This window comes from Pelodiscus sinensis, chromosome 23, assembly GCF_052426305.1.
Source record: "Pelodiscus sinensis isolate ZL-2025 chromosome 23, ASM5242630v1, whole genome shotgun sequence".
Classification (NCBI taxonomy): domain Eukaryota; kingdom Metazoa; phylum Chordata; order Testudines; family Trionychidae; genus Pelodiscus; species Pelodiscus sinensis.
The window spans coordinates 14,948,996-14,976,096 of record NC_143074.1 but is presented as its reverse complement, the minus strand read 5'-3'; the positions used below and the strand labels follow the sequence as shown (position 1 = coordinate 14,976,096).

General features: G+C 44.9%; 1 protein-coding gene across 8 annotated transcripts in view; it reads left to right on the top strand.

Moving 5' to 3' along the window:
- RAPGEF1 (Rap guanine nucleotide exchange factor 1) overlaps positions 1–27,101 on the top strand; it is a 151,991-nt gene that overhangs the window by 88,458 nt on the left and 36,432 nt on the right. For 4 of the 8 annotated variants that reach the window (XM_075905547.2, XM_075905549.2, XM_075905552.2 and 1 more), the window contains exons 8-11: positions 350–533; positions 1,367–1,873; positions 11,750–11,952; positions 14,800–14,958. In XM_075905547.2, coding sequence (XP_075761662.2) covers positions 350–533; positions 1,367–1,873; positions 11,750–11,952; positions 14,800–14,958 — 1,053 coding nt within the window. The remainder of the gene's footprint in view (positions 1–349; positions 534–1,366; positions 1,874–11,749; positions 11,953–14,799; positions 14,959–27,101) is intronic. The other 4 variants (XM_075905550.2, XM_075905553.2, XM_075905554.2 and 1 more) reach the window with 2 other exon arrangements.

Here is a 27,101-nt window from a genome sequence, read left to right as displayed (position 1 = left end):
AGTTTTTTTGGGGGGGTGGGGGGTGTTTGGTATTTTTCGTTAAACCATCTGGTAACCCTATGCTCGCTCCCTCCCCTCCTCTGCCTATGGCCGGGGCATGCACTTGGCATGCTGCCCCACCTCCTCCCCTTCCTGTGGGTGGGCGGCGCCTCAGCAGAGTAGGAGGGGCTGTATGTAGGCTGGGGGCCTGCCGCTCCCAATCCTAGCTGCACCGACCGCCCATTAGTATTGTGTAGCATAGTACAATTCCCATCCCTCTTTCTGCACATCACTAGTGTATGCCTTATCTCTTAGCATTCCTGCTGTTCACTGACAAGCTGATGAAAATGTTTTGTTGTTTCTACCTAAGGATTTTGATGCTGACTGTTATGCACAGAGGAGGCTGTCGGGTGGCAGCCACTCCTATGGAGGGGAATCCCCTCGCCTCTCACCATGCAGTAGCATGGGTAAGCTCAGCAAGTCTGACGAGCAGCTCTCCTCGCTGGACCGGGACAGTGGGCAGTGCTCCCGCAACACAAGCTGTGAAACATTAGGTAAGCAGAGGGTCTCTTCAGAGCCAGTGGGGAGTTCCAGTTCATTCCAGAGTTGAGTCTTTTCAGAGCCATGATGCAGAATTATAATGAGCTCCTGCCAGGATAGCTGCTGCTGGTGGATGAATTATATTCTGTTGCGGGTGAGGAAAGGCATGAAAGTTCAGAAATCGTTTAGCTGTAAGAAGTCTGAATTCAGACTCGGTTTGGGTCACAAGGTAAAATGCTTGTTTGTTTTAACCCCATTTCTGCCCATCAATAGAAAAGGGCAGTTCCACTAGGTTAAACCTATTTTATTTTCAGATTTTGAAGGAGATGTAACTATGGGTGTCTTGTAGCCTAGGCAGGGGAAGGCTTTGCCTTTCCAAACCACCTGGTGTGGCCCCACCCACACTCCACCCCCGGAATACCTAGTGTAGATGTACTGAGGGTGGAGTGTTGTGCCCCCGAGTGCTCACCTGCCTCATGCTCCAGGGCCGGGCAGGCTGGAGCCACATGGCCTTCTTCCTCCCCAGTACTCTTGGGGCTGTGGGCTCCTTCCGGAGGGTGCTTGGGCTGCACGGCTCCTCCCTCCCCAGTGCTCTGGGGGCTGGGGAGGCTGGCGTCATGCACGCCCACCCAGTCCCTGTGGAGGGTGCATGCTTGGCACACTGCCCAGCCTCCTCCCCTCCATGTGGTAGGGGGCGGGGCCTCAGCCAAGGGGCAGGGCTATAGGAGGGGCCTGTAGGGCCTGCCTCCCCCAGCCCTCGCTGCATGGATCACATGTGGGCAATATGCAGTAACTGAGTTTAGGTGTGAATAATGCATGATGTTTTTATCATCTTTGTTGTACACAGATCACTATGATCCGGACTATGAATTCCTGCAACAGGACCTCTCTAATGCTGACCAGATACCTCAGCAGGTGCCAAGTGTCCTCAGCCCATTGCCAGAGTCCTTGGGCGAGTGTGGCTCCCCATTACATGGACACGTTTTCCAGCTGCCACCGAGCAGTTCCCCCCAACCGCAATACTGCAGCCCATTGACAGCAACACAGTCTACAGAGACTCCTCCAGCCTTGCCAGAGAAGAAGAGGCGGAGTGCAGCCTCTCAGATTTTGGATAATGCGGGCTGCAGGATTTCCTATGAGAGGCACCCCTCACAATATGATAACATCTCAGAAGATGATATGCAGAACCCAGGAGCTCTCTCATCAGTACCTTTCTCAGCATTTGTTCCTGTCTTGCCCTTCCAGCAGGGCAATTCTTCAGTGCCAGCTGAATTCATTACTGAGTTTGCTGCTCCTGACTCTACGGGTGACCCAGAGAAACCACCCCCTCTTCCAGAGAAGAAAAACAAACACAGTAAGCAAGTGCCTGCATTGGCATTTCTCTTTCTTTCCCTTTGACAAATCTTCACAAGCGCAGTGTCCTACAGGTGATTATGTCCTTATTCCCTCAGGCCAAGTATTAAAATAGTTAACAGCAAAGGTACGGGTGGGCGGTGCCAAACCTTTGTCAGAAGAGCCAGCTTTGTAAGGGTACTTCGGAAGCCAGTCTGCATCTTTAAGAACCTGGGTGGGATTTTAAAAAATGCCTGCGCACCTAACTCCCACTGAAATCTAAGACCATGGCTATGTCTGCCCTTAAAATACTAAGGCAGCACACTTATGTCACTGCAGTGTTTTAAATGTAGACACTCACTTCAGTGATGGGAGGGTTTCTTCCATTGCTGTAATTAATTCACCTCCCCAGAAGGTGCCAGGTAGATCGTTAGATGAATTCTCCTTTCAGCCTACCATTGTCAGTACCAGGTCAGCTTAATGACATCTCTGAGGATTTGGAATGTTAGAAATTGATTATTTTAATAATCGTATAACTGCTAAAATTCTTAGTTACAGAGTAACTCAGTTTCCCCCCCGAGGGTGGGGCTGGCAACCAGTGTACTCTTGGCCCCAGTCCCACGGAGCCCCTGGTCATCATATGCTGCTGCTCCTTCTGTATCAGAGGCAGCCGCACAGGGCAATATGCAGCTCCCCTGAGTGCTCTTCATTTAAAACTCAGACCAGAAGATTGGGAATGAGCAAGCCTGCCAGTCTGAGTTTTAAATGCAGAACACGTGGCGAAAGGGGGGAGTTGTTGCAGTTAACCAGGACCAGTAAGCAGTCTCTTATCAGTTAACCAGATAGCTGTTAATATCCCTACTGAGGAATGTGGATTTTTCACAACGCTGAGACAGATGCAACTTTACATTGTAGACTAGTCCTGCAAGTGAAAATCTCCTCTGTCCTATTTTATGTCTTCCCTATAGAGCAGCTTTTCCCAACCTATGGGTCGGGACCCAAATATGGGTCTCCATTACGTTTCAGAAGGGTCGCCAAGTGTCTCCCCAGGTGGCTCTGCCTCCTCTCCTGCCCCTGTTCTTCAATTGCCTTGGGTCACCAAGTCTTCCTGAATTGTCAAAATGGGTCCCCATCTGGAAAAAGTTGGGAACTGCTGATAGAGCCTATTCTGATATAACCCCCAGTGTAGATATTGCCTTTATCAACAGAAGGAGCTGTTCTGCCACTGTAGGAACAGTTTCAGAGGGGTAGCTGAGTTAGTCTGTAACAGGAAAACACATAGTCTGGTAGCACTTTAAAGACTAACAAAACTCGTAAATGGTATCATGAGCTTTCGTGGGCACAACCCATGTGAAGAAGTGGGTTGTGCCCACAAAAGCTCATAATACCATCTACGTGTTTTGTTAGTCTTTAAAGTGCTACCAGATTGTGTTGTTTTTTAAGTTTTTCCTGTAGGATCAGTTTTAGGTATGTGGAAAGCAGTATTCTTTTGTCAGCGTAGTTGTGTGGCTTAGGGAAGTGAGCTTTTTCACATCCCTGACCAAAGAGAGCTATGCCAATGTAAGTTTTAGTTGTAGATGAACTACAAGGGAGCCAGATAGCAGCAGTTAACGTGACAGGTTAAAGTATTACCACTGCCTTTAAGGGTGGTTTCCTTTTCTCTCCATATCACTCTCAAGCCAGAGTGGCCCTGCCTTTTGGATCTTCCTATTTTATTCCCATAGAATCACCTCAAAATTGTTATGGCCACTTTCTCACCGTAGAGGAAGTCTGGACTGCCTCCAAGAGGCCAAGGAGAGGGGTTCTTTCCTGATCCTTCTCTCCTTCTTAAAGCTAAGAACTGCCAGCCCAGCAGTTTAGCATCCAGGTTGTGATCACAGCATGGCAGCACAGGACTTACGTATCGGGATGATGCCCAATGCTACTATTTTGCCATGGGTTCCTGTCTTCATTTGAATCATAACAAGATAACATTATTAAAATGAGTACTGTCTGATTGCCAGGTCTTTCCATCATAAACCAATCTCTCTCATCCTCAGGCAGCAGCTCTGATTGCCACTCATCAGTACCACTTATTCTGATTTACCTTAATTTTCACTAAACAGTAGATCTTTTGCTTAAAACATGGGAGTCGCATTGAAAGGGAGCAGCTATATTGATTGATCAGGGAATGAACTAGGCCCTGGAATGTGTGATGAGATCCAGCAAGTGACCAGTCACTGGCTAGCTTCACAATTCTGTATTTAAATAGGTTATGTGCACTGCCTCATCCTCCAGCATTAGGATCAACCATATATTATAATGTGACTCCTAGCTGAACCCAAGAGAAGACTTGGAAAATGCCAAGTTCACCTTCTGGCGGGCCTGGGTTTGTCGTTTGCCATCTTTTCATGGAAAGAGGTGTGTGGAACTTGCCTGGCTTGTTTAGCTGGTCACTGTTGTATTACACCTCAGCCAATACCTTTCTTACATTAATCATAAAAGCACTAGTTCATCATCAAAAATCAGCATCTCCACTTATAAGAACAGAGCCTAAGTTTTCCACGCCACACTTGTAACCCGTACTGTTTTTGCTCTGAGAGCTGAGCGTGACCTGGGCCCAGTCCTGAGAGGCAAGTCTGTTGGGGTACGTTGTCCCCATATATAATACGTTATAGACAATAACATATCTCTGTCCCTTGTGAGCAAGGCAAAATATTTAAAGGTACCTAGAGTAAATAGGGAGCTTCCATGCTGACTTGTAGACATCCCAAAGGAAATTAAAGCTAGTTACTGAGAGCACAGTCAATAACTCAAGCTATACTAAATGATTTAGTAATATCAGCTATAGGGTTTGTATGCAGTGCTAACTGAATGATGCAAATCTGTATTGCCAGTCACGGTCTCAGGTACACGTAGCTCATCTCTACACATTGACGCTTCTTGTTAGTAAGGGCTTAATCTAAGCCCAGGTTCGTTCCGTGCAGTTGGACACATAAAGGGTGAAGACTTAGCTGTGGATGAGCACCTCTGTGCTTTTACTTGGGAGGTACGTGACTGCATATGCTTGGGCTAAAAGCAATTTGGTGACCTCATTCATAGAGAAAAGTGTGGCTCAGGCCATTTGTGTAATTCTCCAAACCCCTCTTCATTCTTTCTGTTATCCTGTGAGACTGGTCATAAAGTCAAGGAGAGTTACTTAAAAACAATGTAAACAGTTATCTATTTTTTTACTCCCTTTGTGCACTTTTAACCCCAGTAACACGCCTTGCAAGAGAATCGTCTTTGATGTTTAGCTGGGCTTTTAGTGTTAGCTTCAGATTGTAGAAGGCAGCTATCAAAAGGCTGTGGTGCATTGATTAGATTGTATTGTTAGGGAGGGAGATGTCGTTATCCAGCCTGTAGTCTGTCCCCTGGGTTTGATAAGACATCCTTGGTGCAAAGCTGGTTGAAGTATTTGGGGTGTAACCTGACTTCATATATCGCAGCAAACACCTTAATTGCATTCAGATGACATTGACAGATTGCTGTATAGTCCATACCCTGCAGGTAAACATGCTACAGCGCTGTCTTTGTTAGCTTTGCCTTATTCTTGTACATAAAACATTTCTGTAGAACATTGTTAGAAATAAGATTGTGCTAACACCACTACTCCTTTCTTGATCTACATGCTATGTGTTACTGTGAATGAATGCATGAAGATATCCTGGTATAATTACATATGTTGAGAAGCATTGCTCGCATACCTGCACAATATGTGCATGCCACACTCTTGAAGTACTGATAATACATGTATTTGTTAAAAATATTTATAGCTGTCACAGATGCAACTTCATTGTTGTCTCACTATTCTGGTCATCTTCTGGCAACTGATTTATTGGCAGGAAATGTTATAGTAAAGACAAAGGTGGAAATTAATAATTATAGCAAGTCCTGTCTAAATTAACCATATGTATTACTGTGAGCTGTGCCCTGGGAGATCTCATACAGCAGCCTTCTGTCTGACACGGACAGGGAAAGAGCTCTGCCTTCAATGTCAGGCCTGAATTGTTATTTATTTAGTGCTGTAAGAATACATGATACATGTTAGTGGTGAACTGTTCTAGACTACCGTTATTAAGAGTTAACAATGTGCTCGTGCTGTACAAGGCACAGCTATAGAACAGTTTTAACCACAAAAAGCTCATGGCCTAAAATAACAGGATCCTGCCCCCAAACAGCTTAGAATCTGGAGCTGAGTCATTTGTTCATGTTTCTCTTTCCTCCCTTTTTTCTCCTCCGTCATTGAAAAGTAAGAACAGAATGGTGCCATCTGAGCTGCTGATTGCTAATTGCTGTAGCTATGCTGAGGACATATCCAGGGTGACATGAACTTTTTGCACAGCAGGTGTCATCCTCAGAGGTAGTGGCAAAGGCTAGCTTCTTCGAGCTTGTCTTCACTAGTGGGTTAATATGAAGTTTGTAGTTTGTGTTTTCCCATTAACTCAACCCCTGTCCACACACATGCAAACAGTAATCGCTCTTGCCCAGTCGTGGCAGTAACCTTAGTTGGCTGACATGACTGCTGTTACAGAGCAGTCTTGAGCAAATCGATCTCATCAGTTTGTAACATGACTTGTCCACAGTCAGGAGCAAGTTAGCACCACAACACAACTTCAGGAGCCGCTAGTCCTTAGTGCCTTCACGCAATCCATCTGGCACGTGCTGCACCCACACTTTTTGTTGCTTTTTCCCTGTTCCTTGACTAGGCGCCAGCTACCATTACATATAGGCCTGCTTGGCCTTCTGTCCACACCCTCCATGCGCCTTCCAGTGCCGGTATTGCAATCCTCCATATCCAGTACATAGTTCTGTGTTTTGAGAATGGGACCCAAGAAGAGATCATGTCCGCCTGCTGCCAGCAGGCCCAGAGGCCAATGCCAAAGTACTGATAGTTCTATGGAGTGAAGCTAGCAGGGCCCGTGAATTTGACTAGTTGCCGTATGGTGTTGCTCAGAGATTTCATTCCTTTGACAGTGAGTACATTCTACACTTAACAGATGGGGGATTTCCATTCAGAGCAGAAAGTAAGAGGACCACGGCACGGTCTCAGTCCCGATAGGGCGATATTGGATGCTGCCTGGCTTTTGGAACATTCTGGAGGGAGATGCTTCAAATTGTTTCACACTCCTCCCTCCTCTCAGGGGTACTCCTTCAGATTTGTCTTTACATCTCTGTTGTTCACTGAGGAGGCTGCCGCCCTCATTCCACCCTATAGTGTTTGGAATAAACTGCAGGATTTGTAGCCTGAACTGAATAAGTGATGTAATTTCCCTATCGGCTTTTTGAATGTCTGCCTCGTTAAAAACTGCAGCATAGAGGGGAGGGCAGGAGATGGGTGGGAGCCTATGCACAGAGCAATCTCAGGAATATTTCCATTTTCTCAATCTTCTGCTATAGATCAGAGACCTTTAAAGAGCCAGGGTCCCCCTTTAATTTGTGTTCTGTCCCTCCGTCCCTTCACACAACATTGAATTCAGGGATTGTATTTCACTGTTTTATGTGGTTTTTCCTTAACCTAAAATTGAGGATGAAGTCAGTGTTGAGGCAGGGACGCTCTCACCTTCCCTGTACTGGTTCTAACAAGCTGGTCAGTAGCTGTCATGGCAATTGGAAGCATTAGTGCCATAAAGAGCTGAGGTAAAAGAGCTCTTCATTATTCCTTTAAAGATTAAGTTAAGGCTGCCAACTGCACTCAGACATACTGCCTTGAGTTAAGGCATGGACTGTAATTTAATTTTCCACAAGAAGTTAATGTGTCACCTTTTTCACCGACACTTCTCATTACTGCTGTAATGCAGCTTTTAAACCCAGTAGAGCCTTAGGTATTGGCTGGTGACTTCAGCTCTGTATGCTAAATGTAGCACGTTAAATGGTTTTGTAGCTGAATCCTCATTAAGGCTTAGTGTGATCATGCCAATGTTGGCTATGTAACATGGAGATCACAAAGGCCAGGCTCTGAGTCATTGGCTTTTCTCCCATCCCAGAATATGCCCTTCTGTCTCAGCCTCTTGGCCTCCATTCCTCCACCCAAGAGAGGCACAGAGAGGGAAAGGTTTCCTTACAGATGCATCATGAGCTGGAATTTTTGTACATCCTTTGGCTTCATGGTGTACTCCATGTTCATTTCTCTGTACATACACATTGAAAGGGATAGCTGAGTCTGCTGAGACTTGCTGGTATTTGGAAACATTTGTTCTTGCTGAATATTTGTTCTTGTTTGTGTGTTATAGAATCATAGAACCATAGAGCTGGAAGAGACCTCAGAAGGTCATCAAGTCCAGCCCCCTGCTCTAGGCAGGACCAATCCCAACTAAATCAACCCGGCCACGGCTTTATGTGAGCATTCAACATTTGTCGCCTTTGCATGGCAGTGATGTAAATCAGTGCCTTAATCCCCTCACTTTCACCTTGAGAGTTATGTTCAAATACAAATGACATCACCAGTGGAATAAATTTGGTGTTCTCAACACTAATCCTAATAATTTGTCCACAACAGCAAAAATGCAAACATATGCACACAGAGACTCACACAATTTACTCCTGGTTGTGGGAAGGGCAAAGTCTGAAAAAGCAGACTTTGTTGTGAGGGTCTATGGTAGAGCTGCATTGGGAGCTCAGGAAAGGTACTGTAGGTTGGGAGTGAGGTGCACAAGCTGAGCCGTGTGGGATGTGAAGGGGGTCTGCCCGACCGCAGTGTGATGAACATTGGCAGAACGGTGTGAAGTCCTGTAACTGGAATAGTAGCAGCTGTCACTGCTCAAGATTGAGGTGCATTAACAGATTTGGCTATGCAGCATTTTTCTGCACTTCCTCTGTCATAGCTCTGTTTTGTTTGTTATATAAAGAGAGATTTTTTTTGACAACTTTTATTCTCATCTTCTAAGTAAAGTTAAAAAACATCAGAGGAAGTCTCAAAAAAGATGCAGGCAACTGGTGCAAAGCAGCTCCTTCCTGCTATGTTTGTATGAGGCTGCTGCTTCTTTGAAATGGGACCACTTGTAAATTGCTGTTGGCTGGAGACACTTTTGGATTATAGACGTCATGTGGTGAGAACTGACCTCTGCATTCTGCGTGATGGGTTGTGTTGCATTCTGATGACTGCACGTACAGTTTTATTGTTGATATTGTTCTGTTGCAGCCAGAACACTGAAACACCAACAAAAGCTGAATGATCACCACTTAACGACCAGACTTAAAAATTTAAATGAAGGAAAAAAATGATAGATATGTCACTAATAATGAGCACACCTTATGAATGACAAGGTAGTTCTGAAAAAGATGCTGATCAGCCTTTTCAAAGTGCTTGAATGGTAGTGTGCTCTCTATTCTGCCATTTGTTCTGCCTCAGATTTTGTGAGGTTTTCTTCCATCCTTAGTCACTCTTGTTTTTTGTAGCAGCTGGTAAAGTCCCAGTGTGGGTGTTTTGCCTGTACAGTAAAATACAACAAAGGCCCCATTTGTGTAGTCAGAACTGCACAGATAGACCTTGTGCCTATACTAAGTCTCATTGATTTTAGTAGGGCACCTCACAGGTACAGAGGTCCACTCATTAGGATCCTGTTGTGGGATTGGGACCTTATTGTGTCTAGCATACAAACTGCAATGCAAAAATGCTTTACAACATTTGGATTCTGTTGCAAATTTAGAGACGTATTACGATGTTTAGGAAAGAGGGGAGAGAGATGGTGACAGCAGAAATTTGCAGTGACCCAGTGAAGTGGAAAGACCCCTGTTCCAAATGGCTGGAATTCTAAATAAGAGGGCTCTCCCATTAGGGCTCCTCAGTAATCTGGATAAAGAGGTACTGGGTGCGTTTAAAGAGACAAGTCCATAAGGAAGCCATCATGGCTACGTCTAGACTGCAGGCTTCTTTTGGAAGAAGTTTTTCCAGAAGAGATCTTCTGGAAGAATTTATTTAGAGAGTGTCCACACAGCAAAAGCGCATCGAAAAAGCAATCTACTTTTTCAAAAGATAGCATCCACATTGATTGGACACCATCTCGCATTTAAGTTAAGATTACTGTGGACGGAGTGGCCACTACAGCACCTGTTCTTTTCCCGGAGGCCTCTATTGAAAGAAAACCCTCTGCCCCATCCACACATGCCTTTTTCCAAAATAGCTCTTTCAGAAAAAAGTTTCATCCTCATAGAAAAAGGTTTACCGCTGTCAAAAAAAAAGTCTTTGGACTTTCTGTAGAAAGAACACAATTGCAGTGTGGATGTAAGTAGTTTTGTGGAAAAACGAACATTTTTCTGGAAAAACTCTGCAGTGTAGACGTACCCCATGTCTATTCAAAGTGAAGATATTTTAAATTTCATCTGGCAAAGGGAGAATGGTCTCCATTGATTCAGTTGAGAGGTTTGAGGATAGGTGTTGTGGAAAGCAAGAGAGCCACATTGTATGTGTCCATGGATAGGTCTGGTTTGTAGAGGCAATGGCACTATTGAAGGTGGCAGGATGAAAGGGACAGATCTGAGTTACTGAAAGGTTAAACAAGATTTATTTTTAACAAAATGTCCTGCTTCTAAAAGTACCTCAAATTACTCAACCTGAAGGAGATTTATAAAATCCCATTTATTTTTCACTCTTTATGCAGGTTTTTTACTACTTGCACTTCTCTTAGTTGGGAAAGCATAAGCTGCCTCAGCTGGTTTAGTTTCTACTCGGTTTCACTGTCTGTTTCTCATGCAGTAGCACAGAGCTGCAATGCTTACATTGTTTTAAGATCAAATAAAATATTTGACTGAATTTAAAAACCAATTCATGAAAATATTTATTTGATGCTGCAAGTGAACATTGTCCTTTGAAGATTCCAGGGAAGAAGGTTAATAGCGAATAATCATCTCACTTCAAACCATGCCCCATAGATGTCCAAAATACTTTCCTTGGGCATTGGAAAGGCCCAAATTAATATGATCATGAGTAAAACTCCTATCTCTCAGCCACCAGTGTGGCAAGTTCAAGCAGTAGTCCAGACCATGTTATCTGAATCCTATTTTCCAGTTATCGTGCTGTCTCGTTCTCCTTTCCTCTGTATAATTTTGAATCTCAGTGTAGTTTATTTTGTGGTGAAAGCACATAACAGTACAGAGAAAGACCTAGGCCTCCATGTTCTGGGAATATTTTTAACCATTGGCCCAACATTTGGAGCAAGTTGGCATAGGTTCGCTTTAGTCCCATAGCTGCACAAAGTAATCGTTTTCCAGTGGAAACCAAGCTTAAAAAACTTTGTTCTGTTTCAGAACAACTTTTTGGAGCATGGTTTCTTAGAAGCAAACTCAAAACTCTGCCTGGGCCAGTTTTAAGGGAGATAGCTGTTCAGACAATTGGCGTGGCTGGCCCGCCTCTGACTCATAATGAAGTGTGAATTGATGCCCCCTTTTGAGGGATGATGATGTTTGCAGCCACTTTCAGCAAGATGAACAGGTCACTGAATTAGGCTGGTCTGTGCTTAAAATTCACATTCCTGAACACCAGAGCTATGCTGCTCTAACCCCTGCTGTAGAATGGCTCCGAATGCTTCTGCTGATCAAGTTACCATTGCTTGAGGAAGTAGAGTTCCCACAGTGATGGAAAACCTCTTCCATTGCTGTAATCTGCATCTACACTATAGGGTTACAGTTTCAGAGCTAAGGCGCTGTAGCCATGTTGCTATGCCCCCGGTTGTGTGAATGTGGCCTAGAATGGGCAAACGTGACAGACTTGCTCTGATCACTCTCCTGAAGCAAAGTGAAAAACCCGGTGCAGTGTGTTCATTTATCCTTTGGTTTTGCTTTTTTGTGGGGGAAGGATCCTGCCCACTTGTTACCTCTGCTACTGAAAAGGTTGTAGTGGACTGGCCAAGAGCAATGTGTGTAATCCTGATTTGTGTTACAGTGATGGCATATATGCAGTTTGTGGAAGATTACTCAGAGCCGCAGCCATCCATGTTCTACCAGACACCTCAGAACGAACACATCTACCAGCAGAAAAACAAGCACCTCATGGAAGTCTATGGGTTCAATGACTCATTCAGCAGCACAGACTCATCACAAGAGCTAGCCCCGCCTCCTGCTCTTCCACCAAAACAGCGACAGCTGGTGAGTGACACTCTCCATATTCTGCTGTTTGACTTGTTGTAACAGCTTTGAGAGAAATGATCTTTTCACTCTCTGCAGCTTGTGTTCCTGGAATACAGGCAGTCCCTGGGTTACATGGATCCGACTTACATCGGATCCCTACTTACAAACGGGGTGAGGCAGCCCCTCACTAGCTGCTTCCCCCCAGCAGACCAAGGAGACGCGAAGCTAGCGCCCCCCCCCCCACCCCCCTACAGCAGACCAGGGAGACGCGGAGCGGCTTTTCTCAGCAGACACCTCAGCTTGAGAATAAAGGACTGAGGGAAGTGAGGTGTGGGAGAATAAAACTGAGCTCTGGAGAAATGTTTGGCTAGAGTTTCCCCTACAATCTGTACCAGTTCCGAATTACATACAAATTCAACTTAAGAACAAACCTACAGTCCCTATCTTGTACGTAACCCGGGGACTGTCTGTACTGCAGATCTGGGCTGCTGATATGTTTACATTACCTGGGTTTCGCTCCCTGAAATCTTAAATTAACATTTTTTCAGACATCTTTCATGACCTAGTTTAACCACCATTCTAGATGCCAGCCCTCAAATTCAGAGTACCCCCCATGAGCTTTGCAAAATCAAAATTGAGCATCAAAGGCCTTGCCTACACTGTGGTTAAAACCATGCTGACTACTGTCCTGTTCAATCACATTTGCTGCTAAGACCATGGCAAGTCCAGACAACATCTTTTCCTGATGGCTCTGATAGCTAAACCATGTTACAGACGAAACATTCCTAGTTAAAGTTCTCAGCCACTGGTCAGAAAACTGGCTAGGAGCAACCATTTACACTTAGTTCTTCCTTGTATAGTTTGTTGTAAGAAAGATAGTGGCTGATACCATTAACAAACCCATCTGCTCTCCACAGTGCCCCTACTGGCTTATTAACAACTAGGTGTCTCCTGTCATTACATATTCACAAAGAACTAGGGAACCATTCCAGTTCAATTTCTACCATTATGGCTTAGTTTAAAACAGGAGTTGTCCTTTTTCTGGTCAACAATGATATTTGTGATGACTTGAGTTTTTTGCTGCTTCAGAACAGGAATTCTGCTTGCTCATTTTCAAAGAAAATCCCACCGCCTTCATCTTGCCGTTTTAGTCCTCTGCACACAGCCAGTGAGCTAGAATGCCAATTTTAAACACTGTGGATGAAATTCTGGTCTTATTTAAGTCAGTGGGACTTTTTTAGTTGATTTCAGTGAATCCTGGATTTTACCCAGGGTTTTTTTTTTTTTTTTGTGGGGGTGGGAGGGTTCTCAACATGTTTTTCATGGTGTCCTCTTTTTACTTTGGCCTCCTCACTTCAGGGATTTTATTCCTTTTAAGTAAAACAAACAGATTAGTATTGGGGGATGAGGGGAAACCAGCACCTGGGCCCAAGGAGCTAATTCCTATTGCTGCAGCTGTAGAAGCAATGCTGGAGTCATTGTAAAGAATGGGCCACAGACTGCTATTGCTTAACTTGATAAGTTTACTTCAGGCCTTCAAGAGGTGATACTTGCCTCCCATGTTGCATGAAAGAATCATTCATGTTGATCCCTGTTGGTGTATTTTCTCACCTCTTATCTGTGCTCACTTTGACTATCTCACAGCATTTTTCTCCATCAAAGGGAAGCCTGAGAGGTCCACACTGAATGTTCAAAGCATCTCTGTTCCCTGGAATTATAAGCTTAAATCCTAGCAGGGTGAATTTGTCTTTGAGGCAGACAAATTGAGTGTAATGCAATTTTACTGTGTGTGGAGGAGGACTCCTTGACTGAGACATTAAAACTAAGTCAAGTCTGCTATTAAACACCCTGCTAGTTAGAATAGGTGAATTCAGGCACTTTTCCTAATTTGTCAGTAGAAATAAAGTATTTCCTATAGGCTCTACCACAACTGTGCTGCTCTTTAATAATAATCTGGTTGACCAAGAGATCATGGTTCTGCCTTCTGGGCACTCTTTACACCTTACAAGATGATACCCTCCAGGTAGTGTTTGAGGTTTTCTAGGAAGTGGTGATGCTAACTCTCCAAGGCTGCGTCTAGACTAGATCCCTCTTCCGACACAGGGATGTAAATTAGACACTTTGAAAGTGCAAATGAAGTGGGGATTTAAATATCCCATGCTTCATTTGAATACTCACGACATGGTGCTTTTTAAAAAATGGCAGGCTTTTTCAAAAGATCCAGTACTCCTCCTGTACTTAAAACAGAGATTGCGAGTTGAAGAGTGCAGAAGGGCAGAAATAGCTATTATGCCTAGCGTCCTTCTGACACACCAGACATACAGGAGATCAGGAGATTTTTTTAATGGCTGATTCTCCCGCATACGAAGTATGCTAGAATGGTCCGTGTGGTATGTTTTGTTGTTCAAAGGATAGTATTTCCCTCTTGTGAAACTGGGATATAATTTTGGGTAGGAGTGCGTTTCTTTAAAACATTGAAAGTTGTACCTGACCCAGGATCCCCACAGTGCCTGAGAAGACACATCTCTCAGGCTGGAGAGACTCCGTTTTCCAGGTGACTGGCTGACAAAGTAAACAGGTCACATAAACAGCCTGCCTAACATCTGGAAGCAAGGGCCAATTTCACTGCTTGGTAGGGCTGCTACTGTGTGCCCATTTCTTTGAGCACCTCTGGCCTGTGCTCCGCTGGGAGAGGCTGTGGAGAAGAGCTCACCTGTGCACCTTTGAACTGCCCAAGTAGCTATTTGTGTAGTAAGCCACTTTAATTGCATTGTTTTAAAATAGCCTTTCTCACCCTTTATTCATAGCCTTTCTGTGCTTGCTGTCTTTGTTTTTTCTCTCTCTCGCTTTCTCTCTCTGGTTCAGCAGGCCTCCTATGCTGCCTCTTCCTTCTCTTCTGTCTCCTACTGTGTCCAGCAAACTAAAGTGCCCTTCACTCCCGAGGACACCAGTGCCACTCAGGGCCTCAGTATGTCCATCTCTAACTCCTTTCTCAACCGGCACAGCTCCTTTCCTGTGCACTCGGTGAGTCACTAACTGCACTTCTTTACCCGTGTGCGTGCATGCATGTGTGTTCTGGTGAAATGCTCCTAGACACATTCTGTGCTAACTGACCCAGGAGCAGGTAAATTGGTAGGCTCTCACTGGGGCTTTTGATTGCATTTGGTAATGAGCCTAGCTGGAAGAATCCCAGTTTGAATCTACCTAATGGCCTTGGGCGGGTTGGCCTTTCAGTGTCTTGTGTGTATTTATGGCCTAGGTGGGGGAAGAGGCTCAGACTGCTATGGCATACTCCTTCCGCTGTGCTTCGCCCAGAGCAGTGCGCAAGTGACCCTGTGAAATACTCTGACCTCTCTGGATAAATGCAATGATGAGTACTAGTTAATTAGGTACTGCTTCATGCATCTGGCTTTTGGAGAGATAATGAGAAGCTGTCTCTTTCGTGAGTTTGATCCATTCAGGTGCATGGAACAACATGTGCAGCTCCTGGTTCTTTGTTTTTTTCCAGGAAGTGGTCTCTAGCCAGTCTCCTTTCCCATTTCTCCTTGTCTGATTCCCTTAAAATATCTGTAGTCACAGACAAGATCAATACTTGTTTATTCAGTAAATATACCTGCTGCCCTGAAGAGTGAAGTGGGGGAATGAATATATTTTATAGCATCTCACTAACAATTTGGGTGGAGGACCATGAAGAGAGCATGGAATGATTTAAATCAAAATAAGCGCCATCTACAGGGCACTGTTTAAATATGTGATATAAACTGTTGAAATTAGGTAGCAATAATAATAATGAAACATTCATTTTAATGAAGTTAATTTTCCTCTGTCTGACAGCAGGGTTCCAACAAATGGTTCATCAGCATGAGATTCAATGAATGCAGAACTATGTGGTTATGCTGTAAATCTCTGCACAACTATAATAAGAATTATAATTAACAAGTGCAAACAGGCTATCGTTAAAGGTGATCTATATCTACTATATATTTTGAAGAATGAGTTTGTGAAAAATAGTCATACTTCACTATTACCTACAGAAACCAAATTCTGCATAAACAATCCTGCCACTTAAATTAGTTGAATGCACTACTTTTTACACCAGAATATGCTGGGTGAAAGGTTTAAATAATTATTTTTGGTTTTCATCTGAAAAAAGTCATGCCCCATGATTAGATTTCATAAACACATTTGCAAACAAAATTAAAATCGTCAGCTATTCAACTGTCATTTTAGTGCAAATAACATTTTTACTGTTACAAATCACAAAATAATTCAAATTGGTTACAAAAAGAGTAATGGAAGCTTTACAAATTTCTGATTCAAATTTAGTGCGTATGATAATTATTCAATAAAATGAAGAATGTTTGAAGTTGAAATCCTACACATTTAAAACTGTTTTTACTTCCCTTTTGCGAGCACATTAATAAAAAATTCTATTGCATATATTTCATTTCTTGAACTTTCCTATAAGTATAATCTACGCAAAATTACTTTGCCCAGTCAACAACAGGCCTCACCTGCTAGTGCTTTATAAATTATAGACCACTCTTGGAGGTTCAAAATGTTTAGACAATAACTTAAAATTGTTAAAATATTTGAGAATTAAACCTTCTTTCTTAGCCTGTGCCAGGAGCTGACTTTAGTGTTCTGAACTTCAGCAAAAGTTGTTGCTGAAGTTACTATGTTCTAGTTTATGGATGTGAAAGCAGTATGTTAAGTCACAATAGCTATACTCATGAAATAGGGAAATATTGGAATCCTTGCATAATAGACAAAGAAACTTAGTCAAAGAGAGGTGAAGTAACTTTCCCAAAGTCACTCAGCAAGTAGCAGGGCCAGGAACAGAACAAATTCTGATGTGTAGTCCTGCGTTTTAACTCCTGCACTGTTTTCAGTTTGAATTGACTGTTGTAGTCAAAACACTGCATGGTAAAACAAAGTCTTGGCAAGTAAAAATGCTTCATTTACTTTTAAAATAAACTTTTTTTTAGCAATTCTAAGGTTATACATATGATCAGTTAATGATTTAAAAATACAAACAGATTTTTTTATTTTTAAAACCCTCTTAGATTATCTTAAATGGACACTGTTTACTTTATGTTAATTTTAAGTGTTTTTCTGGTCAATTAAAGGGTTTTTTTCAGTAAGGAAGAAACTAGCTAGAGCAGGGGAAACAGTGCCATTGACTATACACAGAATACTATCAAAGGCAGAAAGTATCCTTTTTTCCCCCAGAAGTGCCTGTGAATTGTAGTAACATGAGTTGTTGCTTGTGGCTGTAGAAGGTGCAGAGATTTCAAGAGAAATAAGAGTTTGAATATCCCTTTGTCTCTGAGCTACAAAATGCTAATGTCTTTACATGCTTCATGGCTGGCCCATATAACTATCATAAGGATGGTTTACACCAGGGCTACTCAACACACGGTCCACAGCCCGTTTGTTTGTGGCTCACAATATGGTTTGGGTTATTCACGGTGTTCAACATGCAACCTGTGGGTGGGAGCCAAAACAAAAAAAGTAGTCAATATAATGGTCTTCTGTTGATATGGGTTTTAGTAGTTCAATTCCTGGACTGTCATTGCTCATTAAAAGTGCTGTCATATGGGTGGAAATCAGGTAAATGTTGCATTTTATTAATATCAGCAGAACTGACTTAAATGGGGCCTGTGTGTTTTGTAGTCTTGCTTTAATCTTTGTATTCATGCCCATCAGTGTGAAAGCTATTTACATATATATTTGCATATCTATGCAACCACATTTAAGTTGCCGCCCTCGGCATGTGCTGAGAGTATCATTGTGGCCCCGGGGGCTTCCAACATTGAGTAGCTCTGGTTGACGCTAATGCACAGATTTTTACATTCATAGTTTTTCCTGCCCCTAATAAAAGAGATGAAACAACTCTAAAGAATTGGACCATTATCAAGATAACACCCTTTGGTGGGGACACAAGGGCTAGAAACATTCTGTTAATCTTTTTATGGCTATACACCAAGGGGGATTCAACAGCCTTATTTCCATGCATTTTCCTGTGAGAAATGTCATGAATTGCGGTACAGGGTGTCCCCGCTGTAAGTCAACCTGGTATACCTTGTTTCCGCACTAGCATCGTTGACACTCATGGGAACTGTTCCATTTTCAGTCCTCCCGTTCCCCGCTCTTCTGGCGCGCCAAAGAAAAAAAGACTAATTTGCACAAACGGAAGTCAGCCATGGGGAAAAAATTCCCCACTTTGTCTTTTCGCTATACATCTGCCTTTTTTGAATGTATCTTGGACATACAGTAGGGACCAGTGTTCCCTCTAAGCTGCGCCACAGCTTCTCCTGTGATTAATCAGCCCCGCCCAGTCAGAGGCTCAGGGCTCTGTGCACCCAGCTGACTGGGCAGGGCTGATTAATCACCTGAGAAGCTTAGCGGGAACACTGGCGGGGGATGCCCTGTAGTCATAATTTCACGTGAATTTCCATCTTCTGTTCACTCTGCCATCCTGTAGTCCTTGTTCTTCCTCTTTTTAGCCACAGCAAGTCCACTTGGAAAAACAATAAACCTGTTAAAGGATTAAGCCTTGGCTGACCACCAGTCTCAGCAGGGATTTAATGCTCGGGACAACAAACCTTTCACACACAGGACAACTAAAGAATCAGCTTCCCATGTACTAAGTAATCAATGCTGATTATCAAGTCTCTTAAAATGATCCATCCCCTACATTAATCTTTATCTGTTCTATACATGAAGCAAAGCTTTCTTAAATCAATACCAGGATGTCAAACCTAATAAAGAAATGAAACGGCTGCCCGTTAGCAGTGTCTGAGCAATTCATCACAGAGTCTTCCTGCCCAGGCCATCCTCAAGAGTGGCTTTGCTTAGCAATTTCTCTTCATGTGTCTCTGGCTGGAAGAAAGGAATGGAGGTTGCAAATCGAAAGGGAATACACATTCCTCTACAAATCTGTAAGACTGCATGAAATCTGCAGATCTCCTCATCCATTCTCCTGGTCAGCTACACCTAGAGTTCGTGGGTCTTATAGCTCCACATGAAGGAATTGATTTTCTGTGTTGCCTAGCTCTCTTTGAATAGCACGAGCTCTTGCTAAATAAAGGGCTGGTGTCACTGTACGAACTTTTCTGGCCGGAGGAATCCTGTCTATTAATCCTTTTTTCAATCTAAAAATACTACTTTTGGACATTTTCTTTATGAAAATCCTTTTTTTTTTTTAAGTTAATAATGAACTTTTCTTCTTATCCGGGTTCTCAATTTGATGTCCACATTGTATCTTCTGTAACGAGTCCCGTATGCAGAGTCACCACTTCTCTTCAGCCAGCTATTTTTTTGTCTCTCTCTCTCTCTTTCTCCCCTCCCCCCCCCCCCCCTCCCCCCCCCCCTTGCCATTCTATACAAATATCTCTAACAGTGCCTCTTTTCCATTCTGGCTGCCTGGATTTCTTGCCCTGTTTCTGTCTGGGCCTAATCCTTCCCTCCACTTAATCTCATAAGGGGAGCATTTTTTGCTGTGAGCATTTCTACAAGTGTGCTTTTCAGGGGGGTTGAATAACTAATATATGGGAGTTCTTTTCATCATTGTCTATAAAGAAAATATATGAAGAATATGACATTATGGAATAGGAGGCTAGACAAGTACCTTAGGAGCCCAGGAACTGACCTAACATCCAGATTGAATCTTTGTTTTAGGAAAGTGAAGAGCGTGGTGGCGTAAGCCTAGAGAGAGGATGTGCCTGAGGGCTGTTGCTCTCCCTGTCTCTCTTTCACTCAGATCCTTTGGGTAAGCAGCCTGATTCACCATGAGTTCAGCGGAACAGATGTCAGACTTTTCAGGCCTTCAGGCAAGTGAAGATTTGACTTCACGTGAGGTTCCTGTGCAATGCTGCAGTCTCTTCACTGACACTGCCAGCTCTGTCTAAATTCATCCTGTTACCAAAAAAAAAAGTGGATCTTGTAAATTGTCCTGTAGGGATTTGTGGGCTTTACCTGCATAATTTCCCCCCTGTGTGATCTCCCTTCATCCTGCAAACTACAGAGACAATGTCTTGACAGAGCAGACTCCTTATTCATGGCTGCTATAAAGAAATCAATACCTGTCCACTTCCTCCTGTGTCTGAGCGGCCTTAACCTGGAAGCGAGGCATGTACTTGGTAGGGATGTAATAATGTATTCGGTTAACCATCAATAAGCAAAAGCTTATAGGTTAATGCTATAGACTACGCGCATTCCTCCAGCACCACTTCCCTTACCAATAAATTTTTTTAGCAGGCTGGCCAGCAGCCGCTGGGTCCGGGACCTACCCCTGCTGCAGTTCTGTATTTAAAGTGTATTAGGAACCAGGCAAGCAGGCAGCCCAGCTCAGTTCCGACTTGTGCTGGTTCCAGGAGCTCAGACCACCCCCAGAGACAGGGGCTGCTGCCACCTCCTGTTGCTGCGGACCATCTCCCACCTGGCACCCTGCGTTGCTGCCTCTGATACAGAGGCTGCCGGCCCCACCCACGGGGACTATAAATAGTCGACTAACTGATAAGAATTCATGACGTTACTCGACTGTTCAATTAACCGATATTTAACATCCCTGGCACTTGGACTCCCCAGCTCTAACCTCCCTCTTCTTTGTTCATGGATACTTTTCATCTGATAAACAGAAAAGGAGAAAGCAGTGCACGCCATGCAGGTGTCTGAACCATACCATGAAGAGTACGTCGAGCCAGCTGTCTTCCTTGCTCCTGGACCTGGTTCCAGATCAGCACTTGAATGCAGAAGGAGCAGATGCTGAAATGCATTAGGGGAAAATGGACAGAGTTTTTGAAATCCTTTCTCAGCTGTACAGGGAGAGGTGACATCTGAGCCACATGCTTCATCTGATGTGTCTCTCTCTGAGCCTTAGGCTGATCCTGATGGGTCAGACTAAGTGCTGATAGAGAGGGTGCTAGTCTCCCTGTAGGGCTGACAATTGATTCTTTTTCTTCTTTCCTCTGTGCCCACTGTTGTCCCTGCTGCCCACCCTTTCCTGTTCTCCAACTTTCACCAGGCCTGCATGATTTGGACTCCCCCCATGCTAAGGAAAGTTGGTCTGCAGACACAGACCCTTTAGGTAAGCACTTTAGGCAAGGTTGGGGTGCCCTGCTGTTTCAGGGCGAGGTTGGTTGGTTTTGTTTGCAAGGGATGCTATACTGTAGTCTGCCTTTTTCCTTCCTGCATACAGAACCTTTAGGGTTTCATTGCACAACAGATTGTCTTCTGGATCTCCTCTTGTGCTTCACCTCAGCTGCATGATATGTCTGTTCATTGTACCAAATTAGAGATGTTAAATTTTGATTCATCAACTAATCGAGTAGTCGATGGCAATTTGTTGTGAAAGAAGGCGCTCACAATCCTGCTGCATCTCTGCCTTTGAAATGTACGAGACCTGCCTGCGGCTCTTGTACATTTCAAAGGGAGAGGCGCAGCATTCGGGACCAGGACAAGCGGGACTACTTCAGTCACCGCTCATGCCATTTCCTCACTACGCCTCTGCCTCCCCAGCACCCCCTAAGAGACAGTTTGGAGAGTCAGGGCTATAAGTCGCATTGCTGAGACTAGACTTAACTGAATTGTGTGGTTAACGTCTTGTTAAGGAATCCCATCTCTTGGTTTTGGGCTGTTTCCTATTGCGAGATGGTAGAAAAGGAGATGTACAATAGAAAAATGGTAATTGCTGTAGTTTTCCTCTTGCTGTTCACTCTTGTGGAGGTATTGTCCTTTGTTTTAGCATCTCTTCGTTGATTTTGGAAGTGGGTGGACTAGTGTCTTATGGTAGCCTTCAAGCCTTGATACTTCCTGGTGTTGCCCGCACAAAATTCTCTGTCACTCCAACACGCATGGGGCACACGCCTTTACCCAGTTCTTAGGGCTCAAGGTGTAACCCTGTTAATTTAAATACCCACCCTTTTACCAGTGAGAGAGCGTTACACAGTAATATCCTTACTCTGTTTATTGACAAGTACCACGCAAACAGAATACACATGCTAAGCATACAGTGCTGTGCTCACCAAAGCTGAACTTCTCCTGTTGGCCAGACAAAGTCATTCTCATCTGGATTCTGCTGACTTGTATGTGCATCTAATGGAAAACTGTTTTCATCCTTGATTATGGAGAAATGTCATGCCTCTCTCTGATTTTTGTTTTTAAAAGTGAGAAAAATTACAGGTATATTTCTGGAAATTGAGCTGGCTTCCCAGCTCTTGTGGAAGATGCAAATAGTTTTCCGATAGAAACACTGTATGTGCAGTACTCAGAGCTGTCAGTCCTTTGGTGAAAAGAGCCAGCTCACGGAAAATTCTCAGCAGTTGATTTTTTTTCCCCTTTAGTTTTGGTGTATGAGCAGCTTATCAGTGTTTAGAGTCAGACTGTCTTTTCACGAATATACCCCGCAGTTTTTGCTGTTTGAGTTTAGAAATCCCTGTATACCCCATGCACGAGTATAGCCCGCGGGGGTGGGGGGATATTCCTGCCTGCCCCCTCTCCTGTGCACCGTGGCCGCCTGCAGCCTCCCACTGCTGGCCGCGGAGCCCCGTGCCTGCAACTGCTCCGAGGTGTGGCAAGGGGGGCTACAAGGAGGGTTTACAAGAGGGCGCAGGGGAGATTGCAAGCGGGTTGCCAGGGAGCACGGGCCGTTTGCAGCGATCCGGAGCGTGGGCCACCCACTGCCTGGGACAGAGGTCCGGGCTCCTTCCGTTTGTCAGCCCGGGCTGGGAGCCTCCCGCCTTGCACCTCTGCTGGGGATGCCTCTGCCCCAGCTCCGGAGCGTTCCTGGCGAGTATGCCAGGCTCCTGGGCAGACTTTGCCCCCTGCACCCCCTTCTGGGAGAGCCACACTGGGAAAAAGTTACTGGGCTGCGCCTCGCCCCCCCCCCACCCCCCCCCGGTAAGTTTCCCCACGTTGTTCAGGTGTTTGCAGCTCTCAACCCCAGCCTGGCAAAGGCTCAGCCAGGAGGGACTCTCAAAGGGGGGGGGGGGGTGTCAATTCACTTGTCAATTCACTTGTGACTTAAACAGGATTTGACTCATTACTTTGAAAAAAGATGTGCATGCATATAATCAGCTGTCGATCTCTCAGCATTGTTTTGCTTTTTCTGTGTTGTTTTCCTTCTGCTTTAAATGTATTTCCTCTACTCACATCAGGATTGCATGTGATATTAATAGTGCTGTGATATGCTGGTCACTGAGCTCTATGTGTGAAAACCACTTCCTCCTAACAGTTTCGTTTTGTTCATAAAATTGAAACCATGCCTCCTGCTGAGCAGATGCAGCTATGTGCAGCCCTCCTTTGCTCTTGAAGTCCTTTCCACTCCAGAAGTCTTGTTTGGCCTCTCCCCGAGGCCTCAAGCTCTGCCTTTGAAAGAGCTCTGTGCTGTGTCTAGCAGTAGTATTTACAGCGCAGCCCTGAGGGAAAGTGAAACCCAGCAGTGCTACACTGCTGATGAAGTTTGCAAAAGTGAAACCAGCTTGGGAAAACTGCTCAATGAGACTTCCAAAGAGAGCCAGGGTTACAGCACTCTCAGTGAGGCCTAGAAATGTTTTTATTTCACAAGGGTTTTGCCCTTGTGGAGATGCTGTGGACCCAGCTAGATAAGTAGAGCTTTACTGTGGTGTGTTCTCTCTCAATTTAGTGGGGAGGCCACCCATGGAAATAGAAAACTTGAGCCATTAACTTGCAGCCCTACCCCGCATTTTAAAATGGAGAGCTTAGTTGTGTGGCCAGGGCAGAGGCTGTGCAGAGTTATGTTGAAGCAGAAAGCATGTGACAAAGTTTGGAGACACTCAATTGTCAGAAGCATTTCCTTCCTCATTAGTAAAAGTAACTAGAGGGCCAGTATTGCAGCATGAATTAGGAAGTTCTATGTACATTTACAATCTAGGGTGCAACAGCCTTGTATATGCCCCAGTACTTTGTAATAGGGATGTCAATATGCAGCCACTACACGATTAACTGATAGGCCTGGACTTATTGCTATGGTGACTGTTTATCTTGGTACAGTCTCTTATTTAAGGCCTCCTCCCGGCATCCTGACTTTAAAAAACAAACAAACAAACAAACAAAAAACGGGCACATTGTCCCTTATTTTCCCTGCTGGTGGAGCCCTCTCTCCTCGCCTCCCTCCCTCCCCTCCCCCCCTTCCTTCCGCCCCTGGCACACTGCAGGACTGAAGTCCTGAGTGCTGGCAGCTCCCCCCCGCACCTCTCCTTCGGGGCTAAAGCTCCGCCCTCCCCTCCACCGGTGTCCCATATTCCACATAGGGAAATATGGGCACCCTACTTATTGGTTAATCTTGTTGACTACCCGCACTCCCCCCTGCCTTGCTGCCTCTGATACAGAGGCAGCAAAGCATGCGTGGGAAATGGTGCCTGTGAGGAGCTGGCGCCTGTGAGGAGCTGGCTTTAAGCAGGCTCCCCGTGAGCACCAGTTCCACCTGCCCCCCACCTATCAGAGGCGATAACGCAGAGGGTGAGGGGGGTAGGCTGAAGCCAATATATGAGGAGAGCCAACTTTCAAGTAGGCTCCCCGTGTGTGCTTTCTTCACAGACCCGCCTGCTCCCTTCTCCCCTGCTGCCACCTTAAAACCCGTCCCCCCCCCATCACCAGCTCCCTGGTGCCACCTGTCCCCCTCTGTATCAGAGGCAGCAAGCGGGGGGGGGGGGGGCAGAGTTGAGAGGGGAAGCAAGAGCTGGTGGGGAGCTAGCTTAAAAAACAGTTTCCCTCAGCACCATCTCCATGGGTGCCGCCTCTCCCCCCCCCCCCCCCCCTGCTGCTGCCTCTGTCAGAGGCAAGAGAGTGGAGGGGGAGGGAGGCTACCTCAAAGCAGCCTCTGACCATGGCAGGAAGAGGCTGCTCCATCAGGGGTCCCATGCAAGCCTAGACTGAGCAAGATTGGCTCAGTCCTGGCTCACACTGGGTCTGGGAGCTACCCCCCTGCAGCTCTGCTCCTACTAAGTTTAAACTGCAGAGCTGCAGCAGGGCTAGGACCTGGACCCAGCATAAGCCAGGACTGAGTGCTTTCCCTTATCCGCTAATCATGTAGTCTATAAAAATTCAGCTGGTCCCTTTTGGCAGCAGGCCGTGCTCCCCTCCTGCTCCCAACCCTCCCACCCTGGTACTGGGAAACTGTTATGCTCTTCTTGATACAGGAGATAAGGAATCATACCCCCCCCCCCCAACTCCAGCTGAGGAGAAGAAGCCTCGTACCCCCAAGGCTGGGAGGTCTACTGCCACCACAGCAAGGAGGAAACGTAAGGTAGTGGTGGTTGGAGACTCTCTTCTGAGGGGGACTGAGGCACCCATCTGTTGCCCTGGCATGTCATCTCAGGAGGTATGCTGCCTGTTGGGGGCCTCTATCCGAGATGTTAGAGGTATTGTCAAGGATTTCCTGGCCCTCTGACTACTACCCCATGCTACTCATCCATGTGGGCACTAATGATACTGCAAGGTGTGACACTGAGTGGATCAAGAGTGACTGCAGGGCTCTGGGAATACTGGTAAAGGAGTTTGGAGTGCAGATGGTATTCTCTTCAGTGCTTCCTGTCAAACGTAGGGACCCAGGCAGAGACAGGTGCATCCTGGAGGTGAATGCATGTCTGTGAAAATGGTGTTGCCAGGAGGGCTTTGGCTTCCTCGACCACGGGATACTATTCCAAGAAGGACTGCTAAGCAAGGATGGGGTTCACCATTCAAGAAAGGGGAAGAGAGAGTATTTGGATGCAGACTGGCTAACCCCCTGAGGAGGGCTTTAAACTAGGTTCAACGGAGGCAGGTGACCAAAGCCCACAGGTAAGTGAAGAACATGGAGACCTGGGAGATGGGTCGGAAATGGGAGGGAGCATGGGCTATAATAGCAGAGGAAAAAGGAGGGACAAAGCAGAACTGGAAGGCAAGATCAAATCAGTATCTTAGATCCCTATATACAAATGCAAGAAGTATGGGTAATAAGCAGGAAGAACTGGAAGTGCTAATAAATAAACACAACTATGACATCGTTGGTATCACAGAGACTTGGTGGGATAATACACACGATTGGAATATTGGTATAGAACATTACTGCTTAGGAAGGATAGGTGGGGAAAAAAGGGATGTGTTGCTTTATATATTAAAAATGTATACTTGGACTAAGGTAGAGATGGACGTAGGAAACATGTGTTGAGAGTCTCTGGGTTAGGCTAAAAAGGGTTTAAAAAAAAGAGGTGATGTTATGCTTGGGGTCTACTACAGGCCACCTACCTAGGTAAAAGAGCTGGATGAGGCTTTTTTAAAACAACTAACAAAATCATCCAAAGCGCAGGATTTGGTGGTGATAGGGGACTTCAACTATCCAGACATATGTTGGGAAACTAACACAGTGGGACACAGACTATCCAGTAAGTTCTTGGACTGCACTGGAGACAATTTTGTTTCGGAAGGTTGAAAAAGCTATTGGGGAAGCTGTTCTAGATTTGATTTTAACAAATAGGGAGGAACTGGTTGAGAATTTGAAAAAGGAAGGCAGCTTGGGTGAAAGTGATCATGAAATCTATGATTTCATGAGTCTAAGGAATGGTAAAAGGGAGAACAGCAAAACAGACTATGGATTTCAGGAAGGCAGATTTTGGTAAGCTCAGCAAGCTGGTAGGTAAGGTTACATGGGAAGCAAAACTACAGGGAAAAACAACTGAAGAGAGTTGGCAATTTTTCTAAGGCACATTGTTAGGGGCCCAAAAGCAAGCTATTCCACTGCATAGGAAAGATAGAAAGTATGGCAAAAGGCCACCTTGGCTTAAACACAAGATCTTGCATGATCTAAAAATCAAAAAGGAGTCATATAAAAAATGGAAAATAGGTCAAATGACAAAGGATGAATATAGGCAAACAATACAGAAATGCAGGGGCAAGATTAGAAAGGCAAATGCACAAAATGAGCTCAAACTAGCTACAGGCATAAAGGGAAACAAGAAGACATTCTATAAATATATTAGAAGCAAGAGGAAGACCAAAGATATGGTAGGTCCACTGCTCAGTGAGGAGGGAGAAACAGTAACAGGAAATCTGGAAATGGCAGAGATGTTTAATGACTTCTTTGTTTCGGTCTTCACCGAGAAGTCTAATGATGAAGGAATGCCTAACATAGTGAATGCTAATGGGAAGGGAGTAGGTTTAGAAGA